We start from the raw sequence: 17,999 nt of genomic DNA, 5'->3' as shown, positions 1-17,999 counted from the left end.
ACGTTGGAATTTGTTTTCCATTGAAAACTGAGTGACATCTGTTTTCTCTTTTGAAACGCAACGAGAGAAAGTTCCTCCCTCCTGTATTCTCGCTGGTGCCGCTTAAATCATGTATCACCAGACAGAAATGGTTTTGACATTGTGTGCGCAATGCATTGTGGGTAACGTAGTGTCCGGCTGAGAATAGTTGAATAACATACTGGCTTCCGCACGACTTTACCCGTGATGAATTGCAGCAGAGCGGGGTAGGCATAGCAACGCCGCGTAGCAGGCAACGACGAGAGCGCGGAGGGCTGGAGGAGCGAGCGAGCGCTGCAATAAAAAAAAAAAAAGGCTAGTGGAAGTGATGGCACGGAGACAGACACCGATTCTCCTTATGAACATTTAAAACAATTTTACACTCTTGCAAACCAAGACCCCGACGGCATATTATATATATTCTTTTTTTTAATTAAATGCTGGTAGATTTCATTGCACTAAGTATAGAACTGGTCTACCTTGTCTGACCTGCTGCAAGTTTCATCACCTGGTAAGAAACCCACAATTGCAGTGTCATGAGCAAATGTCTACAATGAGCAGTTTCCAAGAACGTATAGTGATTTCTAGCTCGTAGTGTGAAAAAAAGTATTTATTTGAATATCTCACAAAAAAAGTAAAATGAACTGAACTTTGAATTAGTTCAGAAAAGCTGTGAACTGGCACAACACTGCTACTCGTACTCAAACTACCCAAGATGCAACGTAAGGTGACGTCGCCGATCGTCATTTCCTGTCAAAACGGCAGTTTCAAGCTAGCTACAACGAGGGTAGGTTCACTTCCTGTTTTCAAAACAAAAGCACCAATTGTATGGTAATGGCTTTCCCTATGATAAAAGGCAACGGGTATTTTATTTTGTGAAAATAACAGGAAGTGCGTTAGCTCACTGCGGCTAGCTTTAGTAGCGCCGAATCCGTGGGAACAAAATTGTAAATAGCCGGTATTTTGTCAGGTTTTCAACACGTTGGGGATCTAAACGACTACTTTCTCTCCTGAAAATGTTTCAAATGTTGCTAAAGTTTACAGAGTTTAGAGCTTAAGGGAAATCAGCTTCAGGCCGGCTGATTTCGGCTCGGGCAGGAGCGAAATGCATTTTGGGTAAACGCTCTGCATACTGTCTGATTGATGAGTATGTAGTATGTAGTATGCTGTAGGTTGTAGGCGGTTTCGAATACAGTCTCTCACATGTTTAATGGGTTTGGATCCAGCCCCAAACACATCTCCGTCTTATTGTCAGCTGCAGGACCCTCTCAGCCCTGCACCTCGGCCCCGGTGTGCCCTGGGGCCTCCCGGGTGCCCTGGGGCCTCCCGGGGTGCCCTGCCCTGGGGCCTCCCGGGTGCCCTGGGGCCTCCCGGGTGCCCTGGGGCCTCCCGGGTGCCCTGGGGCCTCCCGGGTGCCCTGGGGCCTCCCGGGTGCCCTGGGGCCTCCCGGGTGCCCTGGGGCCTCCCGGGTGCCCTGGGGCCTCCCGGGTGCCCTGGGGCCTCCCGGGTGCCCTGGGGCCTCCCTGACATTATCTCCAGCATCGATGACCTGAAACCTGCCTGGAAGGACGTCTGCAACCAGAGGTGGACGATTCGGAAACAGATCGGCAGCGACGTGGAGACCAAATATGACCTTTAATGTGCGTTACTGCGTCTGTTCTTTCATTGTTTCTGCTCGTATGTGGAGTGTGTTGCAACAGGTGAAACAAACAGGTTTAAAACGCCTCCTGCTGCCGTGTAAACAGCTGCTGTGTGTGTGTGTGTGTGTGTGTGTGTGTGTGTGTGTGTGTGTGTGTGTGTGTGTGTGTGTGTAGATGTGCGATAAGGTCTGCAGCCTGCAGGTTGTTCCAGGGTTTCAATAAAAGAACAACAGATGCTCACAATTACTGACACACACACACACACACACGCATCTGTTCAACCAGCTTTACGAGGACGCTCCCGAACATGATGCATACACAGGCTCTTTAAACGTGATTAAAAATGTCTTACACCGACTCTGTAAACAAAGTCTGAACCCTCAGATCGCAAACAATGTCCCCACTTTGAACAATGTTTTGACCTTTATTGTTAAATGTACAAATCTGTTTTTATTTAGTTTACTGATGTTTAGTATTATGACTATTATTATTATTTACCCTACTTTTCATACTGTAGATTTGTTTATAGCTGATGTTTATTTCTCTATTTTTATTCTATTATATTTGCTTGTTTTTCCCTTTCATTTTACATATATTTTATACTGTACGCTGTTGCAACACAATAATTTCCCAAATCGGGATGAATAAAGTATCTAAGTCCCCACTTTGCACAATGTCCCCGCAAGGTCTGAAACTCACTACGCTTGTGTCTCGGTACCTGACTTACCGCACTTACTCTAGCACTAGTTCTGCTCTTAGCTGTTTGGTTTTGGCAGGAAATGCACTTCTGATTTCTTGTGACCTGAAGTTCTTGTGCCTTCCGATGTTGAACGCACTTATTGTAAGTCGCTTTGGTTAAAAGCGTCTGCAGAATGACCGTAATGTGATGTAGTGTAATGTCCCCAGAAGTACATGTAAGCAAACACACTCAGGTCAGGGTGTGTGTGTGTGTGTGTGTGTGTGTGTGTGTGTGTGTGTGTGTGTGTGTGTGTGTGTGTGTGTGTGTGTGTGTGTGTGTGTGTGTGTGTGTGTGTGTGCCTGCAGGTTGTCAGATTTTATCATGATCAGAGTAAAAAAGAGGAATCATCCACCTCCTCATCTCCTCCCCTCAGGTCGGATATAAAGTCGGCCGCTGAACACAGAAGAAGAAGAAGAAGAAGAAGAAGAAGAAGAAGAAGAAGAAGAGCATCACTCCTGCAGGTAGGACCCAGCTGTCGCTTTTTACCTTCAGATTCACGGTCAGAATGTTTTATTCTTTGTTATTTAACCTTAAAGTTTAGTTTCATGTTTGACTTTCTTTAATCATCAATAATTTCAAGTTTTATTGATTTAATCTTTTTCATTCATTCTTATTGACTAAAATGTTCAGTTCGCGGTTTTAAATGTATTTTTATTCATTATAAACAGTGTTTATTTGTGTTTTATTCTATTAAATTTTAGATTTATTTTTGGCTGCTTTTTCTATATTTTTATTTTATATTTTTTTTCTTAATAATCTTTTTACTTATTGATTAATCTTTTTTAAATTATTCACTTTAATTCTTTTTGACTAGATTGTTTTGTTTTTTTGGTTTTAAATATATTTATTTGAATCTATTTCAACTGTAGATTTCATGAGTTTTATTTTGATGTTTTAGTAGTTTTTATTTGTTATTTTTTCCAAGTTTGACATTTATTTTCAGGTACTTTTTCTATATTTTTATTTTATATTTTTATTCTTAATAATCTTTTTACTTATGGATTAATCTTATTCACTAAATCATTCACTTTAATTATTTTTGACTAGATTGTTTGGATTTTTGTTGGTTTTAGATATATTTATTTAATTTATTTCAGCTGTAGATTTTGTGAGTTTTATTTTGATGTTTCAGTAGTTTTTAATTGTTATTTTCAAAAAAATTTCCAAGTTTGAAATTTATTTTCGGCTACTTTTGCTTTAGGTTTTCATTTCATTATCATTTTGTTTCTTATTTAGTTGTTTTTAGTATATTTTGCTTTTATTGGTATTTTTTATTTGCTTGGTTTATTTAATTTATTCATCTTTATTAATTAGAAAGTAAATGTTTTCATATTTTATTCATTTTCATTCATTTATCAAATGATCTTTGGTGTTTTAACTTCCTTCTATAGTCACATTAGTTTCAGTCAGTATATAAATGCATGTTTTTGACCAACCTGGATGTGTATTGATCCCATATTGATTGATTTCCCATAATGCTCCAATAACAGCAGAGGTTTCAGGGGTAAAAAAACATGACATGAAGTTAAAATTCTGTAAACTTGCAGATGATCTGCACGTGTGTTTGCTCTGCAGGTTCATTCAGGAGTAAAATCACATTTCAGATCAATTTTCCATCAAACCGAAGACAGAGGAGGGAGAAAGGTGGAGCCGAACAAACAAGATGGAGATAAGAGAATAAAAGGAGTGTGTGTGCGCGACATAACTGCGTTAGCGAGGCAGGAAAAAGCATCTGAAACAATCAGCAGGCAGACGGCTGACGGTCATGCTGACGTGAATAAACCCACCACCTACTCTGATTCATTGTTCAGCTTCAGCTGCAACCAAGATAATCATCTCTGATTTAAGATTTAAGGAAACGGTTTAAATAAAAACGTTGAAAGTCCAGACTTAATCTGGACTTTTTCTCATTTTGGTGAAAACTGAAGGACTCCCAAACCTGTTCAGGGCGGATCCTGTCCTGCGTCCCGCCTGATGGGATGGACTTCAGCCCCCGAGCGGCTCTGCGTTGAATTAAGCGGGAATAGAAAATGGATGGATGATAATTACAAATAAACATCTGCTCGGTGAACCTGCACCGAGACAAAATGGGTTTTAACCCTTTAATCTCAGAGGTTTGATAAAGAAAAACTTCACATTTTAACATCCAGGTTCCAACAGATTAAAAACAAACAGAGATAAAGTGAAACTGGGTAAAATACTGAGCCAAAGTTGAAAAAGTAGTAAATGTAATCACCTAATTTACATGTGGTGACATCACTGATGACATCACACTAGATTCATGAACACAACTATGAACAAAGCTGTTCCAGCTTCTGATCTTTTTCATATTTTTATGTCACTTTATCCACGTAAAAACAACAGAAAATCAGTAAAATGTTTATATTGCAATACCGCTGACGACCCCTAGGTGGTGCCCCAGAACATCTTGGGCTCCATCGGACTCCCGTTCAAAAAAACGGTATTTTCCCGTGAAACATTAAGTCAGAAAGGTTCGTGTCATTGATCGATTCCTTTCGTGTGCTACTGGTTCTTCTTAAGATGGTTAACGAAAAGATTTTAGAACTCAAATATTTTATCTCCAGCTCCACCCTGTTGTCCAAATATGGTCATTTCTGGTTCTGAAAAAAGAGAAAGATGGTGATGGCTGAATTTATTTCAACTGTAGATTTCGTGAGTTTTATTTTGATGTTTCAGTAGTTTTTATTTGTTGTTATTTTTTAAAATTTTTTCCAAGTTTGACATTTATTTTTGGCTACTTTTTCTATATTTTTATTCTTTATAATCTTTTTACTAATTGATTATATCCTTAGGCTTGAGTTCAGCAAGCCTAAGGATGATGTTTTATGCAGTTTTTGACTATTTTGTCCACTTTAGCCTGATTTAGTTTCGCTGGTTGACCCTTATCGGCCGTATTCAGACCTCATGGGTCCTTACTCAGGGCTGGATCTGGGACTGTTTTGCCTTTACTGTGGACAGTTGTCTTTTCTTGGGACTTCTCTTTGTTTATTGTCTCCTTTTGGGACTTGTTTGTGATGCCACACCTATGGGGCTTGTTGGTCTTTGGAATCCATTGATGATTATGTGGGATGCTAAGCTGCTGCATGCTAAGTTTATTCTCAAACCTTTCATTTAAGGCTCAGTTATCTCCAGAGGTGGGTAGTAACTAGTTACATTTACTTGAGTAAGTTTTTGAAAACATTATACTTCTAGGAGCAGTTTTAAATCTCTATACTTTTTACTTTTCCTTGAGTAGACGTGTGCAGCAGAAGCTGTCCTCTTACTCCGCTACATTAGGCTACAATGAGCTGGTTACTTTTCTTCTTACCTCTTTGGTATTCTACGCCTCATTATTTTTATCCCCCGCGTACGCCTCATTTTAATGTTTTATTCTGACAGAGAGAGAGACTTCCCCCAAAGGCTCTACCACCTGACTGTGTTCCACCAATCAGACGCAGCCGTGCGGTCTGGTCACGTGACCGTACTTAATCTCAGTGGCGGGACGGGTTAGCTTTAGCATTAGCAGTCGTAGCAAACAAAGAAAGAAACAGATGAAAAATGTCAGAACCAACGGTGGGAAATGAAGACGCAGACGAGGCCTCATACTGAAAGCATGTTTACCTTACAAAGAGTGAGAAACAGCAGCTACATTATGTGTCTTCTGTGGCAACCAAAACAAACGCACATTTCAGCAGAAACTCAACATCTAACTTGAGGAAACATGTAGCGGTAAGTTTCCTAAACTCGTTTTTCCCCCCATGGATAGGTGAATGTTTGTTTTTTAGGTTACATATGGGTTACATATGTTTTAAACATTTCCTAAGTCTCTTTTATTTTTTATTGAAGTTTTGGAATTTACCTGGATTATTTTAATTTAAGCTATTTTGTAATTAATTCATTCATTTTAATTTATTTTATCAATTGGATGAACTCTAATTTGCCTAAAGATGATTATTTAGTATTTTTGTCTGTCTGATTGAATGCTTGTGTTAACAAATAAATCAGACGTTACTCAACAGTTACTCAGTACTTGAGTAGTTTTTTTCACCACAAACTTTTTTACTCTTACTCAAGTAATTATTTGGATGACGACTTTTTAATTTTTGGCTACTCTACCCACCTCTGGTTATCTCCTTAAATTGTTCTCTGCAGCTTTTTGTTACTAATTGTTGGACCTCGTGGGGCTTTAGTGGCTCACAGCTGTCAGGATTTAATTTACGTAACTGAAGAATGAATCAAATTTTGTTTTTCATGTTGGAATTGTTGATGACAAATGCAGAATATCAGCAGCTCGGACATTCAGAACGCATATACCTGTTCACAGCAACAGTCTGGTGTCTCAGACTGATACGGGGAGTCTCTGATAATGATGATAACAGCCTGTTCTGCTGTTTTATTAAAGATCAGATGTGATATGAAGGAGCTCTCAGTCTCTGAACAGCCTCCTGCTGATGCCAGTTGTTTAAAAACACAGAAATAAAGAAGCCAGGAGGCATCATACGGATGTAGATGTAGACTTTACTGAAGAAACAAATATATATTTCGCATAACCCCCCCTCACATTTAGACGTATTACTGAGGCTGAATGCTAGATGAGGTTAGCCTAGCCTAGCATACGAAATGGACATGAACAGAGCTAGCATGACAGCTAGCATGACTGTGTCTGTCCGAAGCTCATAAATCCTCCTCCAAACATCTTTAAAAATCCAGGATTAACATGTTGCATGCCGTCAAAGTTCTCATTTAACTTGCAGAGTGCTCACAGTGCTAACAGTGTACACATTTACGTGTTTTACTGTAAAAACAGAAGCTAGCTCTCTAAACAAGCCCAGCCTTCTTGAATAGGTCAGCTCCAGGGGTCTGATCAGGCCCCTCCCATCGTACTGGATTTGCTTTGCTGAAATTTGAATTTTGGACAGATGTAAGTACACAACCCCTGAGTACAGAAACATTGCTATGTCTTTGTTTTGTTTTCTAGGTGTAAACTCTAAAATATCTCTAAGAATACCCTCTAAACCACTTTTAGCCCGTGTGGGACCAGATAATTGGTGTTTGGTGCAGTGCACGACAAATCCAATGAGTACATTTACACATAAAAATCTGACTTCTTTGGGGCATTAAGACTCGTCTTGCCTTGTGACTCTGGTCATAATAGAACCGTTTCCTTCGGATTTGTTCTCGAGCCTTGCTGTGGAACATGTTCATCTTTGCATAGAGTTTGATGCGTGACTTGTTGATCTGTACTTGGGAATTGACTCTTTAAATCGTAGGGCTTTACCCAGTGAAGTGTTGGACTTGACTTTGTTGATCTTTACTTTATCCATTAATTAGGATCTTTGAGTCTGACTTAATTAGTTTTTACTTGGTGTTTAAACTGTGGATGTGTTGGACATGTCATGGGACTTCATAGGTATTCCTGACTTGTCTTGGGATTTGTTTGTCTTATGACTTGTAGTGTGGTCTTCACTGGGGACTTCTCCTTTACTTGAAGGTTGATTTGATTCTTGTAGGCCTAGCTATAACTAGTTGCTCTTCAGATAGTTTGATTTGGGACTTGTTGGTCATTGACTTGGACTGGAATTGGACCTTCCTGTGGACTCGAGTTGGGACTTATTGGTCTTGAGGCTTGAATTGGAAACCGTTTAACTTGGGACATGTTGCTCGTTTCTTGATTGTCGACTTGATTTTTGTTGATCTTGTCTTGAAATTCAATTCATGACTTGATGATCTTTACTTGGTTACTTGACTTGGAGATGGATCAGACTTTCCTTCAGACTTGACTGAGGACTTGTTGCTCTGCACCTTTCTTGGAAATGGTGAGCTTTAACTAAATAGACAAAGAGGATGTTTGTTACATTTGCCTCTTAACTGATGAAGCACAAAATGGAAAATGGATGAAATTGAGGAGTTCTGCTGCAATACCACAAGTGGCCTCTGGGGGAAATAAAAAAGGCTGAAAGGTGGTTCTGTATCAAGTCATTTTTATAAATGTGTTTCTGCAACATTTGGTAGAGAAGGAAACACTAAGAAGCAAATTCAGAGACCACAAAGTGGCTGTTTTGGTTAAACTGTCAAATAAACGGATGTCTTTCGGCGTTCTTTGAGGTGACGGACGACTATGTTCTTGTTTGTGCAGACATGGCGTGGCTCCATCAGAGCCGAGGTTCTCCCAGACTCGTCCTGGTGGTGGTTTGTGTCGCTCTGCTGCTCGACAACATGTTGCTCACTGTGGTTGGTGAGTAAACTCAAAACATTGTGGAAACATCTCTCTGTGTCATACTTGTAACCCTCGCTGTTATTTCACAGCCCTTTCACGTTATTTATTAGGGCTGGGCAACGATTAAAATGTTTAATCTGATTAATCACATGATTTCCCTGATTAATCCCGATTAATCGCATTTGTACGCAAAAATGAATCCAAAAGTAGTGTATAGCTTTTAGCATTTAGCTTTATTTTAAATGTGCTGCCATATGAATGAAAGTGCCATAACATTTGTTGTGCAAACACACTTTTAACATCAGCATCTTTCTGTAGTTTTTATGTAGAAGCCTCGCTCCACTGTCTGTTTCCTTGAATGACTTGCTGCTATCAGTTGTGTGTTTTGCCTTTAAGTGATATTTTAGACTGGAACTACTACGCTGAGAAGACAATTCAACTTGGCAGTGTTTACAGATGACTTTGGTTCTGTCGACTCCGCCGTCTGGAAGAACTTTAAAATGAAAATGGCCGAGTAAAAGTTCCGTACCCTTCTCCATGTTTGGTGGATCCGCCGATTACTTTATTTTCCTGTTCCACAGCAGACAGCAGCAGACTTTTACAAAATAAAAGCCTGTGAGCAGCAGACTTTTACAGAATAAAATAAATAATAAAACAGGGGGGCTCCGTGGTGTAGTGGGCTGAGCAGGCGCCCCATGTACAGAGGTTATAGTCCTCACTGAAGCTGGCCCCGGTTCGAGTCCCGCATCGGACGGCCCTGTGCTGCATGTTGTTCCCCCTCTCTCTGCCCCCTGCTTCCTGTCTCTCTGAACTTTCCATTAAAGGCACAAAAGCCCCCAAAAAATAAATGAATAAATAAAACCTGCGATAAAATATTCATCGGCGTTAAATAATTAACGCGATAATAACGAGTTAACTGGCCCAGCCCTAGTTATTTACCTTTGTTTATTTATACTCTCAAGTTATTTCCACTGAAAGCAGCTTCTGCTGCTGACAGGTTCTGAGGTAGAAGCACGAGTCAAATCCCTTCAACATGTTTCCAAATAACTGAAATCGGTTATTTACGTAGTCGTATGTTCAGCAGATGTTCAGCATGTACTTACCTGGAGGCTCAGCTGCTGTTGGCAGATCTGTGACGCAACAAAGTCTCGAGGTCGATACTGTCTTTCGTTGTTAGACTCAACTGCATGCGGACGCTGGACGGGTCAACACGTGTCCAGGTTATGTTGACCGTGGCGTACCTCCATTAACACAATGAACACACCCCCCCCCCCACCATCACAACCTAACCCTAACCGTGTTCTAACCCTCATCCTAAAGCCAGGTCTTGACCCTAAACCTCCGTTTGTACCCGTGGGGACAGACTCGTCCCTTTGTGCACTCAGATCTCCGTCCCCATCGTGCACAAAAACGTGCGCACAAACGCTTTTCACCTCCTGAACTTGAACTTTAAAGTTGTCTCTTTCTGTCTTTCTCTTCTTCTGTGCTCTTTCATCCTCAGACTATTGATGCCGTTGCACCATTGTTGGAAACTGCGGGTCAAACAGATGTTTCCGAACCTTTACCGACTTTATTTTCTTGATTTGGCCGTTGCTCGCCTTTCAGCCTTAAACCAGACCATCGGGTGTTTTTTACTTGTCATTTATCGTTGTAAACTGAACATTTAATTGTAACATCAGAGAAAACAGAGTGAAGGATCAACTCTTCATCAGTCCATCTTCTTCCCTCAGTTCCAATCATCCCGACTTTCCTCTACGCCATCGAGCATCCCAGCCCAGAGCCGCAGACCGCCCAGCCCTCGCTGCTCAGCCCGCCCAGCGGCGGTGCAGCGCTCCTGGGCGCAGACCTACAGCAGATCCCCCGGCCGCCTCCACCCTCCTTCCCTGCTCTGCTGTCGCTGTTCGACAACACCACCTTCAGACTGCAGGAGGTCCGGACCCAAGAGGCCGCCGACGCCGGTCCAACCGAACCGATGAGTCCGACCGCGGACCTGCAGGCCAACGAGACCGCCAACGAGACCGCCAACGCAACAGTAGGTGGAGGACCACCTCCTAATCAATCATCATCATCAATCTTCATCATAGTTTATCCTCTCTCCTTGTTTCCTTTGCAATCCCTTCCTTTCCTTTCCTTTCCTTTCCTTTCCTTTCCTTTCCTTTCCTTTCCTTTCCTTTCCTTTCCTTTCCTTTCCTTTCCTTTCCTCTCCTTTCCTTTCCTCTCCTTTCCTTTCCTCTCCTTTCCTTTCCTCTCCTTTCCTTTCCTTTCATTTCCTTTCCTTTCCTTTCCTTTCCTTTCCTTTCCTTTCCTTTCCTTTCCTTTCCTCTCCTTTCATTTCCTTTCCTTTCCTCTCTTTCCTTTCCTCTCCTTTCCTCTCCTTTCCTTTCATTTCCTTTCCTTTCCTCTCTTTCCTTTCCTCTCCTCTCCTTTCCTTTCCTTTCCTTTCCTTTCCTTTCCTTTCCTTTCCTTTCCTTTCCTTTCCTCTCTTTCCTTTCCTCTCCTCTCCTTTCATTTCCTTTCCTTTCCTTTCCTCTCTGTCCTTTCCTCTCCTCTCCTTTCCTTTCCTCTCCTTTCCTTTCCTCTCCTTTCATTTCATTTCCTTTCCTTTCCTTTCCTTTCCTTTCCTTTCCTTTCCTCTCCTCTCTGTCCTTTCCTTTCCTCTCCTTTCATTTCCTTTCCTTTCCTCTCTGTCCTTTCGTTTCCTTTCCTTTCCTCTCTGTCCTTTCCTATCCTTTCCTTCCTTCAGGAGTCCTCTTGTCTTCAGGACAGTATGTTTCTCGAGGAGGAAAATGTTCGTGTAGGTTTGTTATTTGCCTCCAAAGCTCTGGTCCAGCTGCTCGTCAACCCGTTTGTCGGCCCGCTCACCAACAGGTATCACCTTCCATCTTTTCTCCTTAAATGCAGAGAAAGTCCTGCTCAGATATGAGTTTTATTGGTTATAATTAGGGCTGGGCAACGATTAAAATGTTTAATACAATTAATCACGATTAATCGCATTTGTACGCAAAATCCAAAAATGAATTCTAAAGTAGTGTATAGCTTTTAGCATTTAGCTTTATTATGGGTGCCAATGCCGAAGGCATTTACACACACATCTTACTCTGTTGCCAGACTCTTATTTTTCCGTTTCCACCCTAAAGTTCGGCGCGCTACTAGTCTGGCAGCGATGGTCCGACCGACATAAAAAGCACACCGCTGCATGCGCATCGATCGGGAATGGTGTAAAATGTCGTTTGGCTCTCATTAGTCGAAAGGAATTCTGGCAAAATGGGAAAAAGTCGGAAAATTGCGGATGGGAAAATGCATTGGAAATGAAAAAATATTTTAGAGGCCTTATAACTCAGCCATAAAGCATAACATAGACCTCATTCAAAGTTTATATGTGACAGGAGACTCTCGGCTTTAACTGAACCAAAGGGTTTGTTGATACATTATACAGCTTTGACACAACGGCAGTTTACGTTTTAGGTAGACTACATCTCAGCTGAGGTGTCTCTCCCACTGCTTCTCACTCAAAAATTGATACTGCACCAATTCCTCAAACAAATGTCTCTCATGTCAAAAATATCTGCCCGATCTGGGCAAATTTTACTTCAAAACGTAAGCATTTGTGTTCACTTTCACCCAAAGTCACACTTATTGAGCTCTGCCACACAGATTTCTTACAAATTGCCTCTGAGCGCAGAGGTCGCCTCTCCATTTCCATTATAAACGCCTAAAATCATAAAATCAATGTCTGAAAATGATTTTAAAACTGCCATAAAAAAACAGCCACACATGGTAGCCGAATGAAAATTACACCGCTGGCTTCTGCCTTCTCTTGGGGCGCTGACAGTTAAAAAAATTATTCGGATACGGCATTCACTTTTCGAACAGCGACCGTTTGTTCGAGACAGTAGGCTACAGTCAAAATTAGTCTAATTTTAAGAAGCCATAGTGTGTGCACATATGTCAGTTTGCTCTCTGTCTAACACAGACGAGCAGCAGCTGCTCCTGTTACCGGGGCAACGCCTTGTTAGCCTGCTCTGTTCTCAGACTGCTTATGAGGGCAGAGCCAAGATGGCTGCCCTGTTATAACAGCTTCATGTTATAAATCTGATCTGCTTTTCTCCTTTAAACTTATAGTGAGGGGAAGTTTGAAAATACCCACAATGCAATAGGAAAATGCATTAAAAAGCACTTACCGAGGCCATTTTGAAAATGCCATAAAAGCTGCATTTTAAACATTACCTTGATAAAAATTACATAACTGTCTTCATCAGACCTGTCTTAGGAATATCGATTGAAAAGCACTTAACTCATTGGCTGCCATTGACGTCTATAGACGTCAATTTAAAAAAAAACGCTGACTGCCAAAGACGTCTATAGACGTCAATTGCGTTTTTTAACGGAGCGGGTTGGGGAACAATCTAGCGGAGTTTGTCACTAAATCCAGTGTTGGGCAAGCTACTTGTAAAATGTAGTGAGCTAAGCTATCAGCTACTCAACCATAAATTAAGCTTCACTACACTAAAGCTACCACCACTAGAAATGTAGTGAGCTAAGCTACAAAAATGTGGGGAAAAGTAGTTCACTACATCAGAAGCTACATTGTACCGACATAATATCAGATTGATTTAAAATAACAGATATCTTCATTAAATAAAACTTTATTGAGCGCAGGCAAATTCATTATACAGTACATTCAGTATATTTTAAATTTCATTATAGGCCACATGCCAGACAATCTTTTCATACAACAAACACACATAACTGACAGACTGACTGGACTTCTAGCTTTGCCCAGGTCCTTGGCGGGCTTGTTCGTTCTGCGAGCATGCATTGCGAGTTCTGCTTGCAAATGTTGCTGATGCTCGTGTAACCGATGTAATGTAATGATGTAGTTTTTTTGGTTAATTTCACCATAAATACATTTTTCTCTTGTTCTCATTTTGTTGTTAATTTCAGTTGTTTTGTAATATTTTTTATTGGGAGCTTCTATTTTTATTTTGTTTTATTGCGTTACCGGAACTTATTGGTGATGTCACATCCTGTCAGTTGCGCTGTCAGTTGGTCTCTGAGATCGCTGAGTAGCTGTGTGTGTGAGAGGCGGCGAAGTGGCTTTAATTTGAATATATTTGTTCCATTACAGAGGTTGTCCTGTTACTTTGTTCTCAACACAACGCAGAGAGGAACACTTTTAGCCAGAGTCGAATCACGCCGGTTACACTCGCAACTGTATGCACGCAGGGTAGCTATGCAATGCATGGGTCCTATGTTAGTACCGGTATGTATGCAGGCGGCACGAGCAGACGAGTGGGAGCAGCTTGCGCATGACGTTCAACAGACATTCACTTTATTGTGTTCAAAACCATGTTGTGTTGCTGGTAACTGCTGTTTTCCTCAGACATGACCTGAAATTTTGTAGCTTTTGTGGACGCTACGTCACTACTTGACAAAAAAAATAGCTTAACTACAGGGACGTTACTCGATACATAAAGTAGTGACGCTACGGCCAAGCTACTGGGAAATGTAGTTAAACTAGTAGCTTCGCTACAAGTAGTGACGCTACTGCCCATCACTGACTAAATCTTAGTCTTGTAAACACTAAACAGAGAATATACAGGCAAAATTACCCGCAAGGTGGCAGCAGTGCTACTTTGCACAAAAAAAAGCTTGTTTTCTCAATTTTTTGGTCAAAAACAGCTGTTTTTGGTGAAACCAACCTATGTTCTACTGTCTATTACTAAAGGACTGAAAATGGTAGAAACAAACTTTTTTTCCTGATGAAAGAAGAGAGTCTACTCTTTCTTTTGGTAATTTCGGTGTGTACATAGTCATAAGACACACTTTTCTGTGGGTCTTGGAAAATCAGTCAAAATACTGTAAAACACTTGGCAGTATGGGTGGCTCTGCACTGAAAATGGCTGGCAGCCAATGAGTTAATGAACCAAAAATGCCAAAAACTGCCTTATTTTGGAGGCCTCATAACTCAGCCATACGACATCACAGAGACCTCATTCAAAGTTTATATGTGACAGCAGACTCTCAAATTCAACTAAACTAAACTTTTTTCTTTTATAGGGCGGGTAGTAGATTGGCACCCATCAAAATTTCTAGTTTTAAATGTGCTGCCATATGAATGAAAGTGCCATAACATTTGTTGTTCAAACACACTTTTAACATCAGCATCTTTCTGTAGTTTTTATGTAGAAGCCTCGCTCCACTGTCTGTTTCCTTGAATGACTTGCTGCTATCAGTTGTGTGTTTTGCCTTTAAGTGATATTTTAGACTGGAACTACTACGCTGAGAAGACAATTCAACTTGGCAGTGTTTACAGATGACTTTGGTTCTGTCGACTCCGCCGTCTGGAAGAACTTTAAAATGAAAATGGCCGAGTAAAAGTTCCGTACCCTTCTCCATGTTTGGTGGATCCGCCGATTACTTTCTTTTCCTGTTCCACAGCAGACAGCAGCAGACTTTTACAAAATAAAAGCCTGTGAGCAACAGACTTTTACAAAATAAAAGCCTGTGAGCAACAGACTTTTACAGAATAAAAGCCTGTGAGCAACAGACTTTTACAGAATAAAAGCCTGTGAGCAACAGACTTTTACAATAATAAAATAAATAATAAAACATGGGTGGTCCGTAGCGTATCCGACAGCCCTGTGCTGCATGTTGTTCCTCCTCTCTCTGCCCCCTGCTTCCTGTCTCTCTGAACTTTCCTATCCATTAAAGGCCCAAAAAAAAAGGTAAATTCTTTTGTAATTTTAATAAATAAATAAATAAAACCTGCGTTATTGCGCGATAAAATAGTTATTGCCATTAAATAATCAACAAGTTAACGCGATAATAACGAGTTAACTTGCCCAGCCCTAGTTATAAAGTAGTCAACAGAAGCCCTGATGTTTCATCCTGATTTCCTCTGCAGGATCGGGTATCACATCCCCATGTTTGCAGGCTTCATCATCATGTTCGTGTCCACCATCAGTGAGTAGTTTCACACCGGCTGACGGCAGCATGTTTCCTCTGAGTTTCCCTGAGTGCGACCGCCTCTGTTTGTGTGTTTGTGTCAGTGTTTGCCTTCTCAGGGACCTACGCTCTGCTGTTCTTCGCTCGATCTCTGCAGGGAATTGGCTCGTCCTTCTCGTCTGTGGCAGGTAGGGAACAACAAACACCGTTTAAACCTGTAATCATCAGGGCAGCGACTTCTGCCTCAGGGTTCTCCAACAGTCTCCCACGGGAATGCGATAAGATGATCAGAACTGAAAATATAAACAAAAAACAGAACTTTTTTCTGATAAATTTAGAGTCAGAAGATAAAATTTCAACCATCAACAACTCTTTGAGGTGCTGAGATAAATCAGTGTAACTTATCTTTTATCTTTTACATCTTTCTCATTGAACCAAAATAGTCTTTGTTTGCCTCTGGTGATTATATTTCCTCTGACCGAGCAGGGATCTATACTTGGACCAGTTTAATTCACTTTTTATGCTCCTTTCATATCCAAGAGTTCAGGTGTCTGTTTTATCTGTTTTTTATAACAGTCCAATTCAAGCCAATTACAATCAAATTAATTAAATTTCATTACTTTTCCCAAACTCTGAAGATGTAACTTCTTACATTAAAGGGACAGTTCGCCTCTTTTGACTGTGTAACATCCCATATCAGCAGCATCATTTCTGAACATCTTCTTACCCCCTGCTGCGTCCTGTGAGCAGAGTTCCAGCCTCGTTTTGGTGTTGATGAAGGTAGTCCGGCTAGTTGGCTGGGGTTTAAAAAATAAAGCCTTTTGCTTCTCACAACAATATGCGTTCAACAGAGTAATACATTTGCATCACAAAATCGTTTTGCATGAAAAAGTCAGACCTCAGTTCGCTTGGCGCTATTTTTGCCTCCCTTGATATCAATGCGTCCAATGTAAACTGTGCAGACCGAGCAGTCCCCCGCTTCCGAGCAGCAAACACCATAACAGGTGCAGCAATCGCTAGGTGGCGTGACGCATTGATATCAAGGGAGGCAAAAATAGCGCCAAGCGAAGTGAGGTCTGACTTTTTCATGCAAAACGATTTTTTGATGCAAATGTATCACTAGCCCCTTTCACACTGCGACCCGCTACCTTAGCGGGTCCAAATTGCACCTTCGACCCGCGTCGAGCAATGTGAACGCTTGGCGTGTTGGTGACCCGTGTCGCCTGAAGCCGAGTTCAGGGGGCGTGGCCTAGTGGCAGAGCGTCACACGAAACACATAAAATGCTGGGCGTGTACTGACGTAGGCACAAGCCATGCGTCGGAGGTAGGGTTAAATACACCTTGAGGACTCGTTTTTGCAATTGTATATGCAGTTCATGGAGATGTTATTTTACGGGGTGTGGATGGTTACAACGTGGGATGCCACCGAAGAACATATGCGGAGAATACAAGAGCACTATAGTCCCCGAAATGTGGCGGTAAATAACGTCCTCTGTTCGGGGGCTGAGGAGCTCGCGGACCTCCTTGTCTCCCCAGTTGGCCATCTTCAAAAATGTCTCAAACTTGATGTAGGCTAAAACAGAGTGAAACTTGTCCTCACCTGTCGCTGTTGTTCTGAATCAGCTGTCCATTCTGTCTTTTAAACTCCGCACGCCACGCCCACGTCGATTGCACTCACATCAAACTCGGCTCGGCAGAAAGACTAGGGTCCGACGCGGGTCGAAAGGCGAGACGAGTTGACGCGGCAGCCCGGGTCGGCAGTGTGAACGCAACAGCGGACACGCTAAATTCGCGGATTAAACGCGGGTTATTCGGCAGTGTGAAAGGGGCTACTCTTTTGAACGCATATTTTTTTGAGAAGCAAGACGCTTTATTTTTCAAGCCCCAGCCAACTAGCCGGACTACCTTTGTGAACGCCAAAAATCGGCTGGAACTCTGCTCACAGGACGCAGCAGGGGGTAAGTCAATGTTCATAAATGATATTGCTAATATGGGATGTCATACAGCTTCATGTCAAAAGAGACGAACTATCCCTTTAAACCGTCTTCATATCGACGTCACAGTGAAACTAAAGTTCTGAATCAGGTTTCTAAAATCATCTGTTAGCTTATTAGCCGATGATACGATGATAATTAGCTAAAATCTGAACTTGCCGATTGAAATTTGGTAAAAATGTTAAGTCTGTTATTCAGTCCAGTTCATTTCCGCTGCAAAAAGACAGAAAATGATATATTTTCAAGGAGTTAGAAATGGTCATTCGTTTTTATTTGTCAAATCGAACTGATCCGAATCAAATCGAATTTATTGAAACGATTTCATGGTTCCCACAGGGACATTTTTACTGGGGCAAAATGTGCTGTGAGAAAGGAAATGTGTGTAAAAACCAGCTAAAATACCCGGACCTGCAGGGCGATGCGGTTTATATTAACGGAACAGT

The 17,999-nt window shown here is 41.4% G+C and overlaps 1 protein-coding gene across 1 annotated transcript in view; it reads left to right on the top strand.

Annotated features, from left to right (window-relative positions):
* The first annotated feature begins 2,751 nt into the window (after positions 1-2,751).
* Positions 2,752-17,999, top strand: part of slc18a1 (solute carrier family 18 member A1) — a 28,231-nt gene continuing 12,983 nt past the window's right edge. Inside the window, exons 1-6 of the mRNA XM_075467023.1 lie at positions 2,752-2,858; positions 8,534-8,632; positions 10,345-10,646; positions 11,358-11,482; positions 15,522-15,580; positions 15,667-15,750. Coding sequence (XP_075323138.1) covers positions 8,536-8,632; positions 10,345-10,646; positions 11,358-11,482; positions 15,522-15,580; positions 15,667-15,750 — 667 coding nt within the window. The 5' untranslated portion in view covers positions 2,752-2,858; positions 8,534-8,535. The remainder of the gene's footprint in view (positions 2,859-8,533; positions 8,633-10,344; positions 10,647-11,357; positions 11,483-15,521; positions 15,581-15,666; positions 15,751-17,999) is intronic.

Source organism: Odontesthes bonariensis, chromosome 6 (assembly GCF_027942865.1).
Source record: "Odontesthes bonariensis isolate fOdoBon6 chromosome 6, fOdoBon6.hap1, whole genome shotgun sequence".
NCBI classification, from domain to species: domain Eukaryota; kingdom Metazoa; phylum Chordata; class Actinopteri; order Atheriniformes; family Atherinopsidae; genus Odontesthes; species Odontesthes bonariensis.
The sequence above is the reverse complement of the archived record's forward strand: the minus strand, read 5'-3'. Positions and strand labels throughout refer to the sequence as shown.